The sequence below is a fragment of the Chiloscyllium plagiosum genome, unplaced genomic scaffold (genome assembly GCF_037043375.1).
Source record: "Chiloscyllium plagiosum isolate Xiang-an unplaced genomic scaffold, Cpla_swu_hap1 HiC_scaffold_45, whole genome shotgun sequence".
In the NCBI taxonomy this organism is placed as follows: domain Eukaryota; kingdom Metazoa; phylum Chordata; class Chondrichthyes; order Orectolobiformes; family Hemiscylliidae; genus Chiloscyllium; species Chiloscyllium plagiosum.
The window spans coordinates 26887757-26909324 of NW_028270183.1; the positions used below are offsets into that span (position 1 = coordinate 26887757).

The following is a 21568-nucleotide window of genomic DNA, read 5'->3' on the forward strand; positions in this document are numbered from 1 at the left end:
CTGTGCAGCAACCTTCAGGTTACAATGGACCTGCACTCCCAGATCTCTCTGCTCATCAACTTTTCCCAAGGCTCTTCCATTCATTGTATAATTAGCTCTAGAATTAGACTTGTCTAAATGCATCACCTCACATTTGTCTGGATTGAAAGCTATCTGCCACTTTTCTGCCCAACTCTCCAGTCTATGTATATCCTCCTGTATTCTCTGACAGTCCCTTATGCTTTCGGCCACTCCACCAATCTTCATGTCATCTGCAAACTTGCTGGTCATACCAACACTGCCCTCTTCCAGATCATTTATGTATATTACAAACAACAGTGGCCCCAACACTGACCCCTGTGGAACACCAGTGGTCACCTTTCTCCATTTGAGAAACTCCCTTCAACTACTACTCCCTGTCTCCTGTTGCTCAACCGGTTCTTTATCCACCTAGCTAGAACACCCTGCACACCATGTGGCTTCACTTTCTCTATTAGTCTATCATGAGGAACCTTATCAAACGCCTTACTAAAGTCCATGTATATGACATCAACAACCTTTCCTTCATCTAACAACTTGGTCACTTCCTCGAAGAACTCTATTAAATTGGTAAGGCACGATCTCCCCCGCACAAAACCATGTTGCCCATCACCGATAAGCTCATTCTTTTCTAAATATAAATAGATCCTATCCCTCAAGACCTTCTCCAGCAACTTCCCCACCACCGACGTCAGGCTCACTGGTCTGTAGTTACCTGGAATATCCCTACTACCCTTCTCATACAGGGGGACAACATGAGCAACCTTCCAGTCCTCCGGCACCTCACCTGTATTTAAGGATCCCACAAAGATATCTGTCAGGGCCCCAGCTATTTCCTCTCTTGCCTCCTTCAGCAACCTGGGATAGCTCCCAGCTGGTCCTGGGGATTTGTCCTCCTTAATAACCTCTAGATTATCCAACACATCTTCCCAATTTATGCCAACGTGATCCAGACTAATCAAACTTCTCTCTCTAATCTCAATATTCATCATGTTCCTCTCCTCAGTGAACACTGATGCAAAGTAATCATTCAGAATCTCACCCATTCTCTCAGGTTCGGTGTACAGCCTTCCTTCATTATCCTTTGGTGGACCAATCCTTTCTCTAGTTACCCGCTTGCTTTTTATATAAGAATAAAATGCTTTGGGAGTCTCCTTAATTCTGCTCGCTAAAGTTATTTCATGACCCCATTTAGCCGCTTAATTCCTCGTTTAAGACTCGTTCTGTTCTTGGCTGCCTGAACCTTATGTATGCTTCCCTTTTCTTCTTGGCTAGTCATACAATTTCTATCATCCACGGTTCATGAATTTTGCCTTCAACACGAAAACTCTCCTGGACACTTCTTACAAATTCTACTCCATCCAGACCTCTGACACTAAGTGTATCCCAGTCAATGTTGGGAAAATTAAATCTCCCATCACCATTACCCTGTTGCCTCTACATCTATTCATAATCGGTTTACCTATTTGTTCTTCTACAGCCCCAAAAATGTAACTGCACCCTTCTTATTTCTCAGCTCCACCCATAATGTCTCACTACCCAAGCCCTCCATAGTGTCCTCCTTTAGCACAGCCGTGATATCGTCCCTGACCAGCAATGCAACGCCACCCCTCCCCCCCTCTTTTACTTCCCTCCCTGTCCTGTCTGAAACGTCTATATCCTGGAACATTTAGTTGCCAATCATCATTCCCTTCCTTCAACCAAGTCTCTTTGATGACAATAATGTCATACTCCCAGGCACCAATCCAAGCCCTAAGTACATCTGCCTTACTCACTATACTCCTTGCAGTAAAGCAGATGCATTTCAGGCCACCAGTTCTTTTGCGCTCACCTGCTCTCTGCCTACTCTTACTTTTATTAATGCTATCTTCATCATTTTTAGAGTCTCCAGTCCCCACCTCGCTGCCTACTTGTTTTCTCTTCTGGTTCCCAGCCCCCTGCCACATTAGTTTAAAACCTTCCCGAGAGCAGGAGCAGACACTCCCCCCCCCCAAGGACATTGGTTCTGGTCTGGTTCAGATGTAGACCATCCATTTTGTAATAGTCCCACCTTCCCCAGAACGAGTCCCAATGTCCAACAAACCTGAATCTCTCCCTGTTCATCCTGCCTATTTTTTCATTTCGGCGCTAGCGAGCACGTGGCACTGGTAGTAATCCAGAGATCAGGACCTCATCTCGTTTTCTACTTATATCGTTGGTGCCTATATGCACCAAGACAACTGGCTGTCCACCCTCCCCTTTTAGAATGCTCTGCAGCCGATCGGTGACATCCCTGACCCGAGCACCTGGGAGGCAACGTACCATCCGGGAGTCCCGTTTTCGGTCACAGAACCGCCTATCTACTCCCCTCACAATAGAATTTCCTATGACTATGGCCCTACGAGTCTTTTTCCCGCCCTTCTGAACAGCAGTGCCCACCACGGTGCCATGATCCTGGCAACTGCTGCCTTCTCCCTGGTGAGCCATCTCCTCCAACAGTATCCAAAACGGTATAGCTGTTTTGGAGGGAGATGACCGCAGGGGACACCTGCACTGCCTCCTACTCTATCTCTGCCTTTTGGTCACCCATTCACTATCTCCCTCAGCAATTCTAACCTGCGGTGTGACCAGTTCACTAAACACACTATCCACGACCTCCTCAGCATCGTGGCTGCTCCACAGTGAGTCCATCCACAGCCCCAGAGCCGCCATGTGGTCAAACAATAGCTGCAGCTGGACACACTTCTTACAAGTGTCAGAGTCAGGAACGTCAGCCACGTCCCTGAGCTCCCACATCAAACAAGAGGCACATGCCACGGGTCTGAGGTCCCCTGCCATTGTAGGCTTAGCTAAACAATGCACTTAAATATATGAAAAAGATAGATAAGAAATAAAAGCCTTACCTTACAGATTCTTTTTCTTCCGGTTAGAGGAGGGAGATACTACACATGTAGTATCTCAGGTTTAGCCACTGCCCAAATATCAATTAAGCCCTTACCTTCCCAGCAGCCCTCGCTTCACTCCTCCTTCTCACCTCGCCAGTCTGGCAAAATGGATGTTTTAGATTTTGTAGGATCTGGATCAGGGTCTCAGGTTGCAAAGGAAGTTGAACCCAGGAAGGGGAAGCTCGAACTGAAACTGACATCTCTGACGTGAGAATGCTCACACACTAACACTGGGTCAGTGGAAGCTCAGTTTATGCAATGAGGAGATGACAGCATTGAGGAGATCTGTCTAGGGTAGGATTTAGTAAACGTAACAGGAGAGGCAGGATCTGATAGCCAGCATCGCATTTCCCCTTTCCCTCTGCCCTATCACAGACCTGCTTTATTTATCCTGTATCCTCCACCTTTGACAAGTTTGAAACCTTCAGTTCTTATGAAAGATCCTCTGACTGAAACGTTAAGTTGCCCACTTTGAGTACTTTTTGACCAGCTGAACATTTCCAGTTTTACTTGAGTAACTGGAAGTGGCTGCACCATGGGATTACCTTCTGGGACAGATACACAACAGTCATTTCACACCTTCCTCTTGAGTAGCCAGTTCCAAAGCCTCTGTCTATCCCACATCCCCAAGGGTTCAGTGGCACAGCAGTTCATATTATGTTTACTCCAAGGACATGGGCATCATTGGTTGAGTCAGCATTTATTGCCTGTCCCTAGTTGCCTCTTGAGAAGGTGGGAGTGAGCTGCTATCTTGAACCGCTGCAGTCCACCTGCTGTGGGTTGACCCACAATGCCCTTAGGGAGGGAATTCCAGAATTCCAGGATTCTGACCCAGTGACAGTGAAGGAACAGCAATATATTTCCAAGTCAGGATGGGGAGGGGCTCGGAGGGGAACTTGCAGGGGGTGGTGTTCCCATGTATCTGCTGCCCTTGTCCTTGTCCTTCTGGATGGAAGTGGTCGTGGGTTTGGAAGGTGCTGTCTGAGGATCTTTGGTGAGTTTCTGCATCTTATAGATGGTGCACACTGCTGCTACTGAGCGTCCATGGTGGAGGGAGGGGATGTTTGAGGATGTGGGGCCAATCAAACGGGGGCTGCTTTGTCCTGGATGGTGTCAAGCTTCTTGACTGTTGTTGGGGCTGCCCCCATCCGGGGCAAGTGGGGAAGTAATCCATCCCACTCCTGACTTGTGCCTGTTGGATAGGCTTTGGGGAGTCAGGAAGGGAGTTACTTGCCATAGTACACCAAGCCTCTGTTCTGCTCTTGTAGCCACTGTTTATGCGGTGGGTCCTGTTGAGTTTCCGATCAATGGTAATCCCCGGGATGTTGATAGTGAGGGATTCAGCCATTGAAAGTTGGGAGATAGCTAGATAGTCTCTTATTGGTGATGGTCATAGCCTTGCATTTATGTGTCACGAATGTTACATGCCAGTTGTCAGCCCAAGCCTGGATATTGTCCAGATCTTGATGGGTTTGAACATGGACTGCTTCAGGATCTGAGGAGTTGAGATCAGATCAGATTGTTCACTGATGATTGCACATCCTCACTTCGGACCTTATGGTGGAGGGAAGGTCATTGATGAAGCAGCTGGAGATGGTTGGGCCTTGGACACTACCCTGAGGGACTCCTGCAGAGATGTCCTGGAGCGGAGATGGCTGACCTCCAACAACCACCACTATCTTCCTGTGTGCCAGATATGACTCCAAACATTGGAGAGTTTTTTCCTGATAGGTATCGATTCAAGTTTTGCCAGGGTTCCTTGATGCCACACTCGGTCGAATGCAGCCTTGATGTTAAGGGCTTGTCCCTCTTCCCTCCCCTCTGGAATTCAGCTCTTTTGTCCATGTTTGAACCCAAGGCTGTGATGAGGTCAGGAGCTGAGTGACCTTGGGGGAGCCCAAACTGTGTGTCACTGAGCAGGTTATTGCTGAGCAAGTGCTGCTTGATAGTACTGTTGATGTCCCCTTCTGTCACTTTCCTGATGATGGAGAGTAGACTGATGGGGCGGTAATTAGCCGGGTTGGATTTGTCCTGCTTTTTTCATACGGAACATATCTGGGTAATTGTCGGGTAGATGCCAGTCTTGTAACTGTACTGGAACAGCTCGGGCAGGGGAGCGGCAAGTTCTGGAGCACACATCTTCAGTCCTATTGCCGGAATGTTGCCATGTTACAGTGAGAGGAGAAGGATTTTTTTAAAAGTTAGGAGGAGCAATTCTTTTTTTAAGACACCGAGTAGATCATGTGGGGAATGAACTTCCAGAGAAAGTGGTGGATGCCGATACAGGTAAAAGGAATCAAAACCAGCTGGGTAAGTACGCAGATAAGAAATGTTTGGAGGGAGATGAGCCAAGCACAGCAGACGAGACTCATTTAGTCTGGGACTATGGTGAGCCTGGACGGGTGGAACTGAAGGGTCTGTTTCAGCGCTGTAGGACTATGACCCAAAGTTTTGTAGTATCCATGCCTTCAACTGTTTCCAGGTATCACGTGGAGTGATGTAATGGGACAGAGTAATGACAGGAGTGGATACAGCAAGGATAGTTATAGAATCGGGGCGGGGAGTGATGACAGAATCGGGGAGGGGAGAAATGACAGACTTTGCTGAGAGTAATGACAGAATCGGGGCAGGGAGCAATTACAGACTTTGTTGAGAGTAATGACAGAATTGGGGCAGGGAGCAATTACAGACTTTGCTGAGAGTAATGACAGAATCGGGGCAGGGAGTAATTACAGACTTTGATTAGATTAGATTACATTACAGTGTGGAAACAGGCCCTTCGGCCCAACAAGTCCACACCGACCCGCCGAAGCGCAACCCACCCATACCCCTACATTTACCCCTTACTTAACACTACGGGCAATTCAGCATGGCCAATTCACCTAACCTGCACATCTTTGGACTGTGGGAGGAAACCGGAGCACCCGGAGGAAACCCACGCAGACACGGGGAGAACGTGCAAACTCCACACAGTCAGTCGCCTGAGGCGGGAACTGAACCCGGGTCTCCGGTGCTGTGAGGCAACAGTGCTAACCACTGTGCCACCCACTTTGCTGAGAGTAATGACAGAATCAGGGCAGAGAGAGTAATTAAGGAATGTGGCGAGAGTGGTTACAAAGTGGATATGGAGAGTGTAATTACAGAACGGGAGTGTTGGGGGGTAATAGAAAGAGAGTAATGAGAGAATCTGTTGTGAACAGAATAATTACAGTGTGTGGGAGAGAGTAATCAGAGTTGGGTACGGTGACATTAATTACAGTATCACGGTGGAGATGGTAATTAAACAGTAATTAAAGAGCCAGATGCAGTGGGAGCAATCACAGCACCAGCTCGGAGGGAGTGATGACAGAATCGGCACAGAGAGTGTACTAACAGACTTGGGTGTGGAGTTAGTCATTATAGAATTAGTTTTGAGAGAGTAATTAACAGATGGAGAATAACACTGTTTCATTTGATGCGTCAAAGTTAAGGTTCTCAATGGGAGCGAAGGGTCTAATGTCATACAGCTTCCAAGAATCAATTGCAGCCAGCACTGCTACGGTTTACTGAACTTCCTCAAGTTTAAACTCGTCTTTGAGTTCACAAATGACCAGGAGAAAAACAGGCCCACAATGTTTCTGGTTTAATATCTCTGGATCACATTCACTGCTTTATGAGGATATCCTCCACTGTTACACAGTACATACAAATAAAGCTCATGTCTTGATACAGTTATGGTTCAGTGTGCACTGATGTCCTTATTTACAGAGCCAGAGGCTAAACGTGATCATGATTCAGTATGGATCAGCTTTACAAGAGGAACTGGCAATCTGAATGTGGCAACACAGACATTTCAAAAACCATTGTGGAATATTTTCACACTAAAATTCAATATAAACGGTATACTACATTGTTTTGGCAATACACAACAGCAGAATATATACAATTCAGTAACAGCCCTGGCATTATGCCATATGTAACCTCTAATCACTGGTCCCATGAGACATTACATGGCACAGCATCACCACTTGCCATGGAACACAACAGGGTAACACATTTATACAACGGAGCAAAACTGGGGCTCTCTCCATGGCTGGAGATGTGACACCAACTATAACACACAACACAACATACTGAGTGAGCTCAGGGCAGACCAACAACTCAGTGTTCAGCACACACTGCAAACCCCGTCTGCAGCCTGGCCACGTGCTGCTGGAAGTCGTTATTACACTTGCATGCTAGTACCCAGCTGTACTGGAGACCTACACTTTCAATCTTCAAATAACAAAACTTGCTTTCATACGGAGACAACAGACAGATTTGTCTGACACCTGTCAGAATCTGATTTCTAGGATGTTTGCAGACAACTACAGACAGCATTGCACTTCTCACAGTCACAGTATCCCAAACTGCGGACATTACCCACTCCCCCCCTACATCTCTCCCCCCCCCCCCCACCCCCATGATGTGGAGGTGCCAGGGTTGGACTGGGGTGCACAAAGTCAGAAGTCACACATCACCAGGTTTATCTGAAATCACAGAAGCTTTCAGAGCACAGCTTTCAGACTGCGATTTCAAATAAGCCTATTGGAATATGAGCTGGTGTTGTGAGATTTCTGACTTTGCCCACCCCAGTCCAAGCAGCTTCCAGGGAATGTGCTGAGATTCAGCCAGTCCCCTACATGCAGTGGCCCCACACAGCAACCATTTTCTGTCAGGAGGTGGTGGACTAACAGCACGGCCATTTACACACTGGACAATAGGTGATGGGGCAACTGTTTTTCACTCTTGTATATGATCATGCTTAACTCCGAATGCAGAGTATGTTCAAGTCCAGTTCAAATTTAACAAATATTGAAGCATTGTTTCAAAGTGACATTTGAAAGCAGGATGTTAGAGAACTTTGCACTTACTTGTAACAGTATCCTAGGTAACAGAAGAGCTAAACTAAAAAAAAAATCTGTTGCATAAAATGGCATAAGTTGGCCAGATACTTCAGGAACTTGCAAATGCAATCCCATCGTACAAAGCAACATCTGTATAACCAGAGATTGGAACATTGGACCAATTATGGACTTCACTGTCAATTTGGGACAGATCACTTGAGTTGGTGATGATACTCAAAGCATTGGTCCTTGTACAAGAGATACCTGTAGCAGCAGTAAAACTAGTGGCTGCCTCTCATCCCACATCCTGAGCTGGGACTGATGGCACCAAGGTCTGATCCTAGATGGGCGAACGCTTCCTTGCAGTAATACTCCAGACAGTGACTAGGGGCAAGGTACATCATGTTGGCAGTGAATAGGAGAGAGTCTGAAGGATACAATACACTGCAGGAAGTTAAACTGAGATTGACCTATAGAGTCTCAGTGGGCCCACATCGGTATCAGTTCCACTTTACGCTGAAGGTGTTGTTTTATCTAAATTGAGAGTTGCCGCATAGTAGTGGACCGCTCAAAGACCTCATCAACTTAACGCCTTATAGAAATGGCCAGATGTCTCTGTACACCTTGCCCCAAGCTGATGAAAATATCAAATGCTTAGTGAAAAGCTTGGAAGTGAACCTAAGGAGAAGGGCTCATGGTAATAAAACAAAGAGAAGACCAAGCAGGCCATTCCCAGGGAGTATACACCATCGTTCCTGCCCAGAAACACAGGTAGTGCCTGAATTTCACCACAGACCTCAAGCAGGCTGATGTTTCCCCAAATCATTGCAGTACAGTCCCTCCTTCCTCTTCCTTAATCAATCTGAGGGCGCACCCCCCACACTGATCCAGAAAATGATGGAGACACACAAAATCATTCAGTTTGCTCAATTTTGACCATATTCGCAAAATACTGAAACAGTACACCAGAAACACAGTCCTATGTGCACGGGACAGCAACAGCGCCAAAGTGATGTGAAGACATTTTACGTTGATGTGATGATGTATTATGTTAATACAACAACAGAAAACAAAAGTCAAGTGACTTATAACTGGCACACTGCTCCGGTACACAGACGGTCATAAACAGAGAGTGAAATGTGAAGAGAGAGAACACTTGGACCACACCACCAGCAATTCACTCCCTCAAGGACACATGACACTTTGTATTCTGAAATGTTCTTCCCTAACATCATCCTGGGTTACTCGGCTTCAACAAGTGAATGCACTCCCTCAAAAAGAGATTCATTAAGGACTCTCACTGCTAAGTGCAGGAGCGGGCCACTCTGCCAACTTCAACCACTTCAGTAATTTAGGGAAAAAAGGAACATTGGTCCCACCTAATACCTGGAGATGTCAGGGGCTCAGTGTGGGGGGTAGTACACCCTCCCCACCATGGGCTCAGCCCGACACTCACCTCACTAGCCCCTTCAACAATATTTCTCAGGTGCCACGTGGAAGGCCTTTCAGAATGGCTGTGAGCAGATCACCTCTCTAGATCGGATTTAAAAAGAAATACTTTCCAGGGTTGAAACCTTTGGAAATGATAGAAGCATCGCCGTACCATTGCAAAGCAAGCCAAGTGCTCGAACAACACCATAAGAGTACCAGTGAGTGGCAGAGTTCAGAAAGTAGCAAAACTAAACAAAGACAAAAAGTGCTCTGAGTCAGGTCAAATTAAATTAAAAAGTTATAAAAATTAACTCGAAGAAAAATGTGAAGATAGCACAGGATTTGATGAGGATCCGGATTGAAAAACAAATGTTTTAATTTAATATCTAAGTAGCAAAGGGTTGTATAATAATTTCACTCTGGGACACAGAATTTTCTTATTGACTCCGTTACATCAATGGGGTCAAACTTCGAGCTCCAAGAACACAAAGGCTGAGAGTGATGGCTAGTTACAACAATTAAGTGAGTCAGTTAGATACTGTGCCAGTCAGTAATGTTTCAACAGGCACTACAGTGTATCAGATACTGAGTTGGCCAGACATCAGCAAAACAAACACTCAGTCAGAAACTACGCTGTTGTGTCAAATAATATATTAATTATCATGTCAATGAGATACTGTCAGTTGGCACATGAACCATTTTCTATCAAGTCCTGTTGTGAGACTGCCTCTATGTATGAGCTCGGATTTGCTGTTTCCCAGACAAACATAGAAATTAAATATATAACTGCTATAATGTTTGGTCTTTTCTCTTGCTCAACCTCCAAGTTACAGGAGATGATAATGATCCACAAATGTGGTAATCCCAGAAAATCTCCAGTGTAAAGCAATAGTTAGAGGTTAGTGGTGAACCTGCCCTGTGCATCATTCTCCTAATGAGGAACTGGAACGGAGGAGAGGAGAGATCAGATCCCATACACACCAGCTTTCTGGTATTGCTGCATCCCTCTGTGCCCCACATGCAGTGTGCACCAGGAAGATAGCACATTAAGCACCATGGAAGACTGAACACCAATATTTTAGCAACTGGGCAGCTGGGTTTCAGAAAACAGCGACAACACTAGAGAATCCCAATGTTTTCCAAACTACCCTACTCCATTCCCTTCAATGGAAAAATAATGATCAGATGCAGCAGCATTTAAAATCACTGCCGAGTAAAGAAGATTCCTTGTTGGCAAATATGCATGGAACTTAATGTTAGACCAAAATCTTAGAGAAGTAATAGACAGTTCAGGACAGTCTCATACACAGTGAAGTCTCACTGAGTGGAATGCCATAAGTTCCCCATTAAACTGTTGTAGAGATGGATGGTGGCTTATTTGGGCTGTCATTACACATTATATGATTGGCCATCTCAGCTTCAAGCTCCAGTGCAGAATTCCGCTCCTCCTGATCGCTGTCTGTGCTGCCATCACTGTCCTTTCCCGAGATCTCCAGCCCTCTGAGGAAATGGCCATTTCCGTGTGGGATTGGGTACAGCCCCTCCTGCAGACCGCTTATTCCCATGGGGCTAGGTAAGAGATCCTCATCAGACGACTGAGTGGATTCATCATCTGCGACCATGTGATTCACAATATGAATCCCATCAAAGCTCATTGGAGTCGGAAAGGAGCCCTGACCTTTGAAAAGCCGGATCTGTGTTCAAAAATAAACAAACATTAATCCAAAGCTGCAAACTTTGACGTAACACATTAAGAAACTAACAGGCGAGAACACATCTACCTCACTCCATAATTCATCTCCTGGTGGTTCCATAGGTTTGTTAACTCCTGCAATGGCTTGTTTAACTTTAGTGAACTTCCATAAATTACCCTCTCATAATAAAGGACAGCTGTCCATTAGCCTCAATTCCTTGCTGCACTTCCATATACTGATAAATCTAGCATAATGTTATTCTCTATTACACAAGGGAAGGATCTGCAGTTCAGGACGATATAGGTCAGGCAGGCAGGGCATTCGTGAGAGTGCACTGGAAATACTGTGCACAGAATTTTGATCCCTTTTTCTAAGCATATAAATAAATGCTAGGCAGTTCAGAGAACACTTACTGGATTGATACCTGAAATAACTGGGTTGTCTTATGGAGATAGTAGGACAGGATGGGGTTTCTTGGCCTGACCTGAGGACTGAGGGGTAATTTAACTAAAGTGTGCAGGATTCTACACTGTCTTGACAGGGATGTTTCCTCTTGTAGATCAGTCCAGAATTAGGGGGCACTGTTTTAGAATTAAGGTCCACTCTTTCAGGACCGAGATGTGAAAGAAAGAGTTTTTGAGTGTTGTGCGCCTTTTGAAGTGTCTCAGAAGGCAATGGAGACTGTAACGACACGGGGTAAACCCCTCCTGCTTAATTTAAAACCAGCAACACAAAAGATTTATCCTGTGCAGTAATCCATGAAAATTCGAGAGACCAAGAACTATTTAAAGTCAAAATTAACAATTTATTTCTTAAAGTATAACAGAGAATAACTAGCTAACAACTATTCACAACTCCTTTGTCTAACCTATCTTTTACCTTCCCTTCTATAATACTAGTCGGATAAAACTCCCAATTCAGATTTACAAAAAAAAACTTCTTATCTCAAAACCATGCGACTTTCGTTCTCCTTGGTATTCCTGTCGTCTTTTCTCATTCTTGGAGATTCGGCCTCCCAGTTTACTGATCAATAAAGATATCTTTAAGAGAGCTATTCCCTGCGTAGTCTGTAGATGTCGTTGGCTTGGCAGTTCTCCTCCCAACTGTTCAATTTTCCCTGGTCTTATATCCCCAAAGCATTGGATTGTGTCATTGGCTTTTAAGATTGTCAATATACTCAATTCAAATTTGGTTGGAGTTTGGTATTTTTCAGGGTATAATTTGAACTGATTGGCCTAATTTGAATCTGCTTTGTCGGTTCCAGGCAACCAGATAATTTGGCTTTGTTACATTGAGAACACTTGATACCGTCAGGTAGCTCTCTCAGCTTTTAACTCTTTTAAAGGTACAGCAAACCCACATCTTCATAACAAGGCGATAACACCAGACTGGTCAAAGTTGGCAGAAAAACGGCAAACCAAATTCCACTTGGAGAAGTGTAACATTAGTATATTTAGAGAGAATAAATGTTAGGAACGAGAGAGGGAGATAGAGAGCATTCTTGGAATGCAAGTTACAAGCTCTGAGGGTATCAGTATAGTGTCTTTATTAATTGAGGTGCAGAGCACAAGAGCAGGATGGTTAAACTAGAATTGTGTAAAATACCAGTTAGGCTACGGTACTGTACAGAGTTCAGGTTGCCAAACTGTTGGAAGAATTTCATGGTACTGGAGGAGAGTATAGAGGAGATTCAGAAGGATATTGCCAGGAATTGAGGGAGTTTAGCTTGAGGAATGAGTGCATTTTCTTTGGAGTCGAGATTTAATAGTGGTGTATGAATTGATGACACGTGCTACATAAATTTATTAATAATGAATTCGGAATATTACATGCAGTTCTGGATGCCACACTACCAGAAGTTCGTGGATGCTTTGGAGGGGGTACAGAGGAGGATGTCGCCTGGTCTGAAGGGGTTCAGTTAAGAGGAGAGGTTGGATAAACTCAATTTTTTTTTCATTGGAAAGACGGGGGTTGAGGGGCGACCTGAAAGAGATCTACAAAACAGTGAGAGGGTGGATAGTCAGAGGCTTTTACCCAGGGTGAAAAGGTCAACTACAAAAGTGGGGGGGGAAGGAATGGTGTTTGGGAGAGAAATGCAGGGAAAAATGTTTCACCCAGAGGGTGGTGGGTGCCTGGAACATACTGTCAGTGGAGGTGGTGGAAGCAGGAACATTCGCAATGTTTAAGACACATGACCAGGAAGTAAACAGAGGGATCGAATCTACACACAAGTAATAGGCAGCAGGTTGCAATAAGGATTAGGAATTGGCACAGGCTTAGTGGGCCGAAGGGAGTGTTCCTGTGCTAGACTGCATTGTATTTTACTGTACTGTATAAATAGACAGAGAATAGGAAGGATGAAGGGCTTTTGCCCGAAACGTCGAGTTTCCTGCTCCTTGGATGTTGCCTGAACTGCTGTGCTCTTCCAGCACCACTAATCCAGAATCCGGTTTCCAGCATCTGCAGTCATTGTTTTTACCGAGAGAATAGGAAGGATGTGAGGGATAAATAACAAGGTAGGGCACAAGGATCCAAAGGGTGACAGGGAGAAACTCAGAAGTGTAGGAGTTTGAAACTCGCTGCCTGAAAGATAAACCTCATCATATTCAACGGCATATCCACATACATGTAAAAAACACTGAAACCTCAAGTGTTAAACGTACAAGAGCTGGCATTTGGATTATGCTATATCAACTGGCAGATATTACAGGCCATACACCCTTCTGCAACATTTTAGATTTCTAAAATACACTATTGTGGACAGGCAGGGATCGGGTCGCTCTGGCCCACGGGAATCCAGTGGTTTTGGTAAACTAGGCATTCAAAGTGGAACTGGCAGTTATAAATGGTCTCTAGGGTGGTATCTCCATTGGTGATGGTATAATCCAATCAGAGGAGGTTTACCAGGATGTCCCTGGTCTGTAGGGCTCTAACAAAGCAGCACTATCTGGTATTGTTTGCCAATCCTTTTATCCAGCCAGGTGTCCCGAGGTGCTGATCTCTTCCTGGGGGTGGGCCCAGGAAGATACTAAAGAGAGAACATAGAATAGTACAGGCCCTTCGGCCGTCGATGTTGTGCTGGCTTTTTAATCCTCGTCTAAGATCAAACTAACAAACATACTCTTCATTCTACTACCATCCATGTGCCAACCATGAGAAGCTTATGTATCTGACTCTACTCCCACTGCTGGCAGTGCACTCCACCCACCACTCTCTGTGAGAGGAACCTACCTCCCCTAAACCTTCCTCCAATCACCTTAAACCCTGCATGATGGCCATTTCCACCCTGTGAAAAAGTCCAGGATTTGCTTCTGATCATCTTCATGTTGTAAGTTTGTTCACTGAGCTGGTGGGTGTGTTCTCAGACGTTTCGTCACCGTGCTAGGTAACATAATCAGTGAGCCACTGGTGAAGTGCTGGTGTTAGTGACCCATTTTCTATTTGTGTGTCTTGGTCCGTTAAGGTGGTTGTATTATTTCCAGTTCTTTGTCTCAGAGGTTGGTAAATGGGGTCTAAATTGATGCGTATATTGAATGCCAGGCCTCTAGGAATTCCCGTGCGTATCTCTGTTTAGCCTGCTCTAGGATGGATGTGTTGTCCCTGTCAAAGTGGGGTCCTTATTCTGTGTGTAAGTGATAGTTGGTCATGTCTTTTGGTGGCTAATTGGTGTTCCTGTATCCTGGTGGCTAGTTTTCTGCCTGTGTCTAATGTATTGTTTGTTGCAGTCCTCACCTTTTACACCTCTGTCAAGTCATCTCTCATCTTTCTTCGCTCCAATGAGAAAAGCCCTAGCTCCCTCAACCTTTCTTCTTAAGACATGCCCTCCAGTCTAGGCAGCATCCTGGGAAATCTCCTCTGCACCCTCTCTAAAGCTTTATCATCCTTCCTATAATGAGGCAACCAGAACTGAATACAATATTCCAAGTGTGGTCTAACCAGGTCTCTATAGAGCTGCAACATAATCTTGTGGTTCTTAAACTCAATCCCCCGCTAACGAAAGCCAACATACCATTCGCCTTCTTAACAACCCTATCAACTTGGGTGGCAACTTTGAGGCATTGATGAACATGGATCCCAAGATCCCTCTGTTCCTCCACACTGCCAAGAATCCTGCCTTTAACCCTGTAATCCACATGCAAATTCAACCTTCCAAAATGAATCACTCCACACTTTTCCAGGTTGACCTCCATCTGCCACTTACCAGCCCAGCTCTGCATCCTGTCAATGTCCCATTGCAATCTACAACAGCCCTCCTCACCATCCACAACTCCACCAACCTTCGTGTCATCGGCAAACTTACTAACCCACCCTTCCACTTCCTCATCCAAGTCATTTATAAACGTCACCAAGACCAGAGGTCCCACTGAGCTCTAGGATGAATACTTTCCCATCTACTACCACTCTCTGCCTTCTATGGGCCAGCCAATTCTGTATCCAGATGGCCAAATTTCTCTGTATCCCATGCCTCCTTACTTTCTGAATGAACTACCATGGAGAACCCTTATCAAATGCCTTGCTAAAATCCATATACATCACATCCACTGCGCTACCTTCATCAATGTGTTTTGTCACATCCTCAAAGGATTCAATAAGGCTTGTGAGGCATAACCTGCCCCTCACAAAACCATGCTGACTATCTCTAACCAAACTGTGCTTTTCCAAGTAATCATAAATCCTGTCTCTCAGATTCCTCTCCAATAATTTGCCCACCACAGAGAAGACTGACTGGTCTGTAATTCCCAGGATTATCCCTATTCCCTTCCTTGAACATGGAAATAATATTTGCCACCCTCCAATCATCTGGTACTGCTCCAGTGGACAGTGAGGACTTAAAGATCATCGCGGACACAATCTCTTCCCTCACTTCACATTGTAACCTTGGGTATATCCCATCTGCCCAGGGGATATATCCATCCTCATGTTTTTCAAAATTTCCAGCACATCCTCCTTCTTAACATTAACCTGTTTGAGCATACCAGCCTGTTTCACACTGTCCTCACAAACGACAAGATCCCTCCCAGTAGTGAATACAGAAGCAAAGTATTCATTAAGGACCTCCGCTACTTCCTCTGACTCCAGGTGCAAATTCTCTCCACTATCCCTGATCAGCCCTACCCTCTATCTGACCATCCTTTTGTCCCTCACGTAAGGGTAGGACATCTTAGGGTTTTCCTTAATCCTACCTGCTAAAGCTTTCTCATGCCCCCTTCTAGCTCTCCTAAGTCCATTCTTCAGTTCCTTCCTGGCTACCTTGTAACCTTCTAAAGCCCAGTCTGATCCTTGCCTCCTCAACCTTCAGTAAGCTTCCTTCTTCCTCTTGACTAGATGTTCCACATCCCTTGTCACCTAAGGTTCCTTTACCCTACCGTCTCTTCCTTGCCTCAGTGGGACATATCTATCCAGCACTATCAGCAAGAGCTCCCTAAACAACCTCCACATTTCTGTTGCGTATTTCCCGGAGAACATCTGTTCCCAATTTAGGGACCCCAGTTCCTGCCTAATACCATTGTAATTCCCCCTCCCCAATTAAATACTTTCCAATACAGCCTGCTCCTATCCCTCTCCATGAGTATAGTAAACACTGGGATTCCCCAGGTATCACAGCCACACAAACTATACTGGGGGGGAGGGTTAATCTGCCTCCCCAAATATCCAGGTGAGCACATTCATAAATAGAAATGGGAAGGGACTGCTCCCCCAGCCACAGGATAGCTTACATCTCTGTTTGCTGTTATTTGAGCAGTGAGCAGATTAAGAAAGAGGCTGCAGTGGGGTTGATGGAGACAGGGATTGTTTAAAACAGGCTGGGAGCACAGGGTAACAAGCAGTGGGGTAAAGAAACAAAGGCTGCATTGAGGAAAACATTCTTTGACTTGAGGAGAAAGAAAGCAGCTGTAAAGAAGTGAGAACGGTTTCCAACCTGACAAAGGAACACTCAGCTAACCAGGAAATGTTCAAATCCTTAAGGCACCAAACTACTTGCACATAAATGTGGAATCTCTAGCTTAAGGTTTGTGCTCAGTAGCTACTATATGGAAATGGGTGTAGATGCTTTTCGAGTGAACACTACCAATTCTTCAATCAGAGGGTGAGACCCAAGACACAGTAAAGATGTGGTCACTACCCGGCTATAATATTCAGCTTTGTGACTCTGCAATGCTGAATGCTTGTGTGTTATTTTGTGCCAATTTAAATAGTGATATTTAAATTCATGGCTTCATGTTCTGCTTAAAATTTTATAGATGCCTGATAATTTTCTTAAGGGCATTGACAATTTTTTTCTCATTCTGCTTCTGTGTGAATCTAAATGCAACATAAATACAGAAGGTATGGGTCACATGTGACCGTATTACCTCATAAATAAAATCAGGCCAATTGTGGTGACCCTTTTCCATGATCAACCAATTCAACTCTGAACAGATAATTAAGCAAATCTTCTCAAAACAGTTAAGCAGAGAGCTTCATAGTTGGTGCTTCAGTTTAGCTGGATTAGTTATTCAGCCTGGTTCATACATTCCTGTGCAGGAGGCCAAGGCGGAGGGATTGCTGCACATTCAAGTAAAATGGAGGCTCCTTTGAGCGCGTGACATCTTGCAATTTAAAGTCTACCTGAGTGATAAATAATATATCTCCTCAGCCCACCTTCCAGTAGTAGACTCTGACTCTAAGTCATTCCCCAGGAATAAATCTGCCTTCACTCTTTTCCCCCCCCCGCCCAACTCAAAGGCATTTCCACAGCAAATAAACCCCCACTCCCCCTCCACCATCCTCTAATCCCTCAGTCAACTCATCAGGCAGCCACGCAGGCCCACTTCAACCTGCCAGATTCCTCTTTTCGCATCGCAGGAGAAAGACGGTGCATTGTTTCGTGCTGCAGAACTGGATTGACGCAGTCCAACACAATCCAGTCTGATATTAACAGTCTGCTGGGATTGTTCCACTCTGAACCCTCCCCACAACACCTTCCCCAGCAACCACAGGAGATGTAACACCAGCCCATTTACCTCCTCCCTCCTGAGGATCCAAGGGCTAGGTGAAGCAGTATTTTACCTGTACTTCAGATGATCTAGTCTGCTGCATTTGCTGCTCACAATTCCTAATCCTGTACATTGGGGAAATTAAACAAACACAAGGTGATTGCTTTGCAGGACACCGACATTCTGCCCGCAAAAACAGGAGACCCTGAGCTTCCTATCGCCTGTCACTCCAACACACCACCCTGTCCCCTGGTCAATATCTCTGATACAGACTTGCTGCAGTGACCCAGAAAAGCTGGAAGAACAGCACCTCATTTTCCACTTGGGGACCCTGCAGCTTTCTGGGCTCAATATCGAGTTGAATACCTTTAGGGTTTGAACTCTCGCATGCCCTTGTCATTACCCCGACAGTCTGCTGTTACACACAACTCACTGTTAGCCACTAACTGTCCCCTCTAACAGCTATTCACCCACCCAGCCAGATTATCATCTACTCCTTTATCTGTCCACCTATTGTTCTCTCTCTTTGGCTGCATCACTACCTATTATTTACCTCCTAATACCATCCCACCCCATCATCTGCACATAAACTGATGAGTCCCTAGCTACCATCAGTTCTGAGGAAGGGTCACAGGACCTGAAACATTGACTCGGATTTCTCTCGCCAGATGCTGCCAGGCTGGCTGAGCTTTGCCAACAATTTCTGTTGTTTGTTTGTTTGAAGTGACAGTTGGGTTGACTTTGATCTGACCATGTGAGCTGCAGTTCGACCTGGCTCCCACGGACGAAAGGCTGTTTGCTAAGTCACTGCATCACCTGACAGCACACTAACCAAAAGGTGAGAGGGCACAGAGTACAGTGATCAACAACCTGCTGCACCTACACCACTGAAGGCTGCTGGGACAGAGAACACCACACCCAGTGTACTTGGTACCACAGCGTTTGGGTCTCTCGGCGTAGTTTGTCAGGATTTGCTTTGATGGTAATAGCTATGAGATTCCGCAGGCTGAGAGCTCTGGGTCTGAAAACCTCACTGCTCTACTGAACGCTATCTCATCAGACCACAGACTCCTACACTTCACCACTACTACTCGAAATCTGACTGCCGTGTGGGAACAGTGCCCTGAAACACACTTAGTCTGAAGACATTTCAGAGCTCTTCAACATAGCGTGCAAAGCTGGGGGATGAGGGGTTGAAGAAATGTTAGAGAGAGAGAGAGAGAAAAAAACAACAGACAGTGTCTTTGTATGGGGACATGAAGAAGTGTTACAACAGGAGTTAGCAACACATGAGACCTGTTAGCTTTAGATAAATATGAACAAAGAATCTCTCAGTAATGGAAAATAGGGTTTTAGAGCAGACCAGTTTGGGGAGAGCATATCTGGAAAATTCCTCTTTAAAGCCCGAGATGAGGAAGCTGATGGAGGTGATCACTATACTCTGAATTCCCAACAACAGTCTCAATCTCTGGGAAAGCAGTGACATCTACCACAGGAGAAACAGGTCTAGTTCATGTGTGAAAGAATTCAGTGAATCATTGCTGTGTGTGAGAGCTGTCAGCCTGCTCCTGAAGGAGACAGTGAGGACTGCAGATGCTGGAGATCAGAGCTGAGAGAGTGGTGCTGGAAAAGCACAGCAGGTCAGGCAACATCCGAGGAGCAGGAGAATCGACGTTTTGGGCATAAGCCCAACATTCCTGATGAAGGGCCCGAAACACCGATTCTCCTGCTCTCAGATGATGCCTGACCTGTGCTTTTCTAGCACCACACTCTCAAGCCTGCTCCTGAAGTCCACTCAGCTCAGGGAAAAGAACTCACTCATCACAGCTAAGGATCTGGCCTCTAGTCAAAAAAAACTACAGAAAATGGTGACCTCTATACCACGATGTCCATGAGTAATGTTGCTCAGATATACATGTTGGTACCTTACCTTTGGCTAATAAAAAACAGAATATCATTGTACTAAAGGTGATTGTTCAGCCTTTATAGATATATATGTTAGTTCCCTGTGTGTTATTTTTGAGAGTGAGGTTGGGAAGGATGGCTTCTGTCTGATGGGGAGGCAACGGGAGAGGATGGATTACAATTACATGAAAATGTCACCTGTGTAAACATCAATTCCTTATTTTTGACTAAACATTTAGACATACAAACTTCATTTCTACACAATTATGTACGGTATTTTATTGCACTTTCCTACTGCCTCTAATGAAATAAAACATCCCTGAGTAATTCACCAAATTTTTATTGAAAAAGATTTGAGTCATTTAACTAGAAATTGGCAGAGGCAGTGTAAAGCTCATTCAGAGCTGGATTTCCGAAGGAGGGAGGGACAGAGGGAAAGGCTGGGTGGAAGGAACAGGTGGAGGGGTGGTTGTGGGGGATGGAGGGAGGGGGTGAGAAGGAGGCAGTGACAAGGAGGGGGGCCATGAGATGGTGGGCGAGAGGAAACGAGGCAGTGAGGAGGGAAAGAAGGAGGCAGCAAGGGAGGGAGGGAGGGAGAGGGACAGAGGGAGGCAGTGAGAGGATGGGTGGGTGGGATAGAGGCAGACAAACAGACAGAGTGTGGATGAGAGGGTGGAAACAGGAGGGAGGTACAGGGAGGGAGGGAGGGAGATAGTGAGATGGTGCGATGGTGCAAGGCATTGAGAGTGATGTGGTGTGTGAGGGTGAGTGGGAGGATGGGGGGGATAGAGGGTGGGGTGGGGGGGGAAAAAAAAAGAGGGTGGTGGCGTGGGGTGCTGAAATAGATTCGCTGTTTACAGATATGGTCCTCATTCTTTTGCTCTCTGGGGCTCAGTCCTTTGACCCATGTTTGAACCACGTGTATAATGAGTGGTCCTACCAAAACCCAAACGAAGCACTGAGCAGGTTGGTGGTGAGTAATTATTATTTGTTAGCCCTGTCGATGACACACTGCATCACATTATAGCTGGTTGGTAGTATGTCGTTCTCAATGTTAACTGTCTGGGACAGGTTTGTGCTGCTTGGAGGGTAGAATATTGTAGAAGTTTGCTCATTTTTAGGTGTTGTTTCCCCTCAAAGGCATTTCCTTGCGTGTACAAAAGGTTATTTACCACTGACACGTACAGTCTGCATGCAGGAAAGCACTGCTTCATTAGAAAGTGGAAAGTTGTGAAATTGTCTGTTTTGGCATAAAGAATAAAAAAAAAACCACGCCCTCGAAACGGTAAGAGATTGCAGAGCTCTGAGGTGCAGATCAGTCCAGCTGTCCTGGTGCATGAATCACAGCAGGTAAGCAAGAAAACCAATAGCAAGGGGAATTGAATGTAAGTGTACAAATGTGATGTTTCACTTATACAGGGTATTGATGGGACTATAGCTGCAATAGTGTGTACAGTGTGTAGATACGGTCACCAGGCAGGTCACTACTGCATTGGAAGCAGCTCAGAGGAGGTTTACTCCATGAGTAACCTGGACTGAGCAGATTGTGTTGTGAGGAAAGGCTAGTAAACCACTATATCCTCTGGAGGTTAGAAAGGTCAGAGGTGACTTAATTATAACATACAAGGTCTTGAGGGGAGTTTACTAGATAGATGCCAAAAACACATTCCCTCTTGTGGGAGCACACAGAATCGGGGCTCAGAGATTAAAAGTAAGAGGATATCCATTTAAATCAGATTAGGAGACATTATCTT

The 21568-nt window shown here is 45.4% G+C and overlaps 1 protein-coding gene across 6 annotated transcripts in view; it reads right to left on the reverse strand.

Annotated features, from left to right (window-relative positions):
- Window positions 1-7374: 7374 nt before the first annotated feature.
- LOC122552164 (EVI5-like protein) overlaps window positions 7375-21568 on the reverse strand; it is a 214493-nt gene continuing 200299 nt past the window's right edge. For all 6 annotated transcript variants that reach the window (XM_087983404.1, XM_087983407.1, XM_087983403.1 and 3 more), the window contains one exon: window positions 7375-10932. In XM_087983404.1, the coding sequence (XP_087839530.1) occupies window positions 10585-10932 (348 nt within the window). In that variant the 3' untranslated portion in view covers window positions 7375-10584. The remainder of the gene's footprint in view (window positions 10933-21568) is intronic.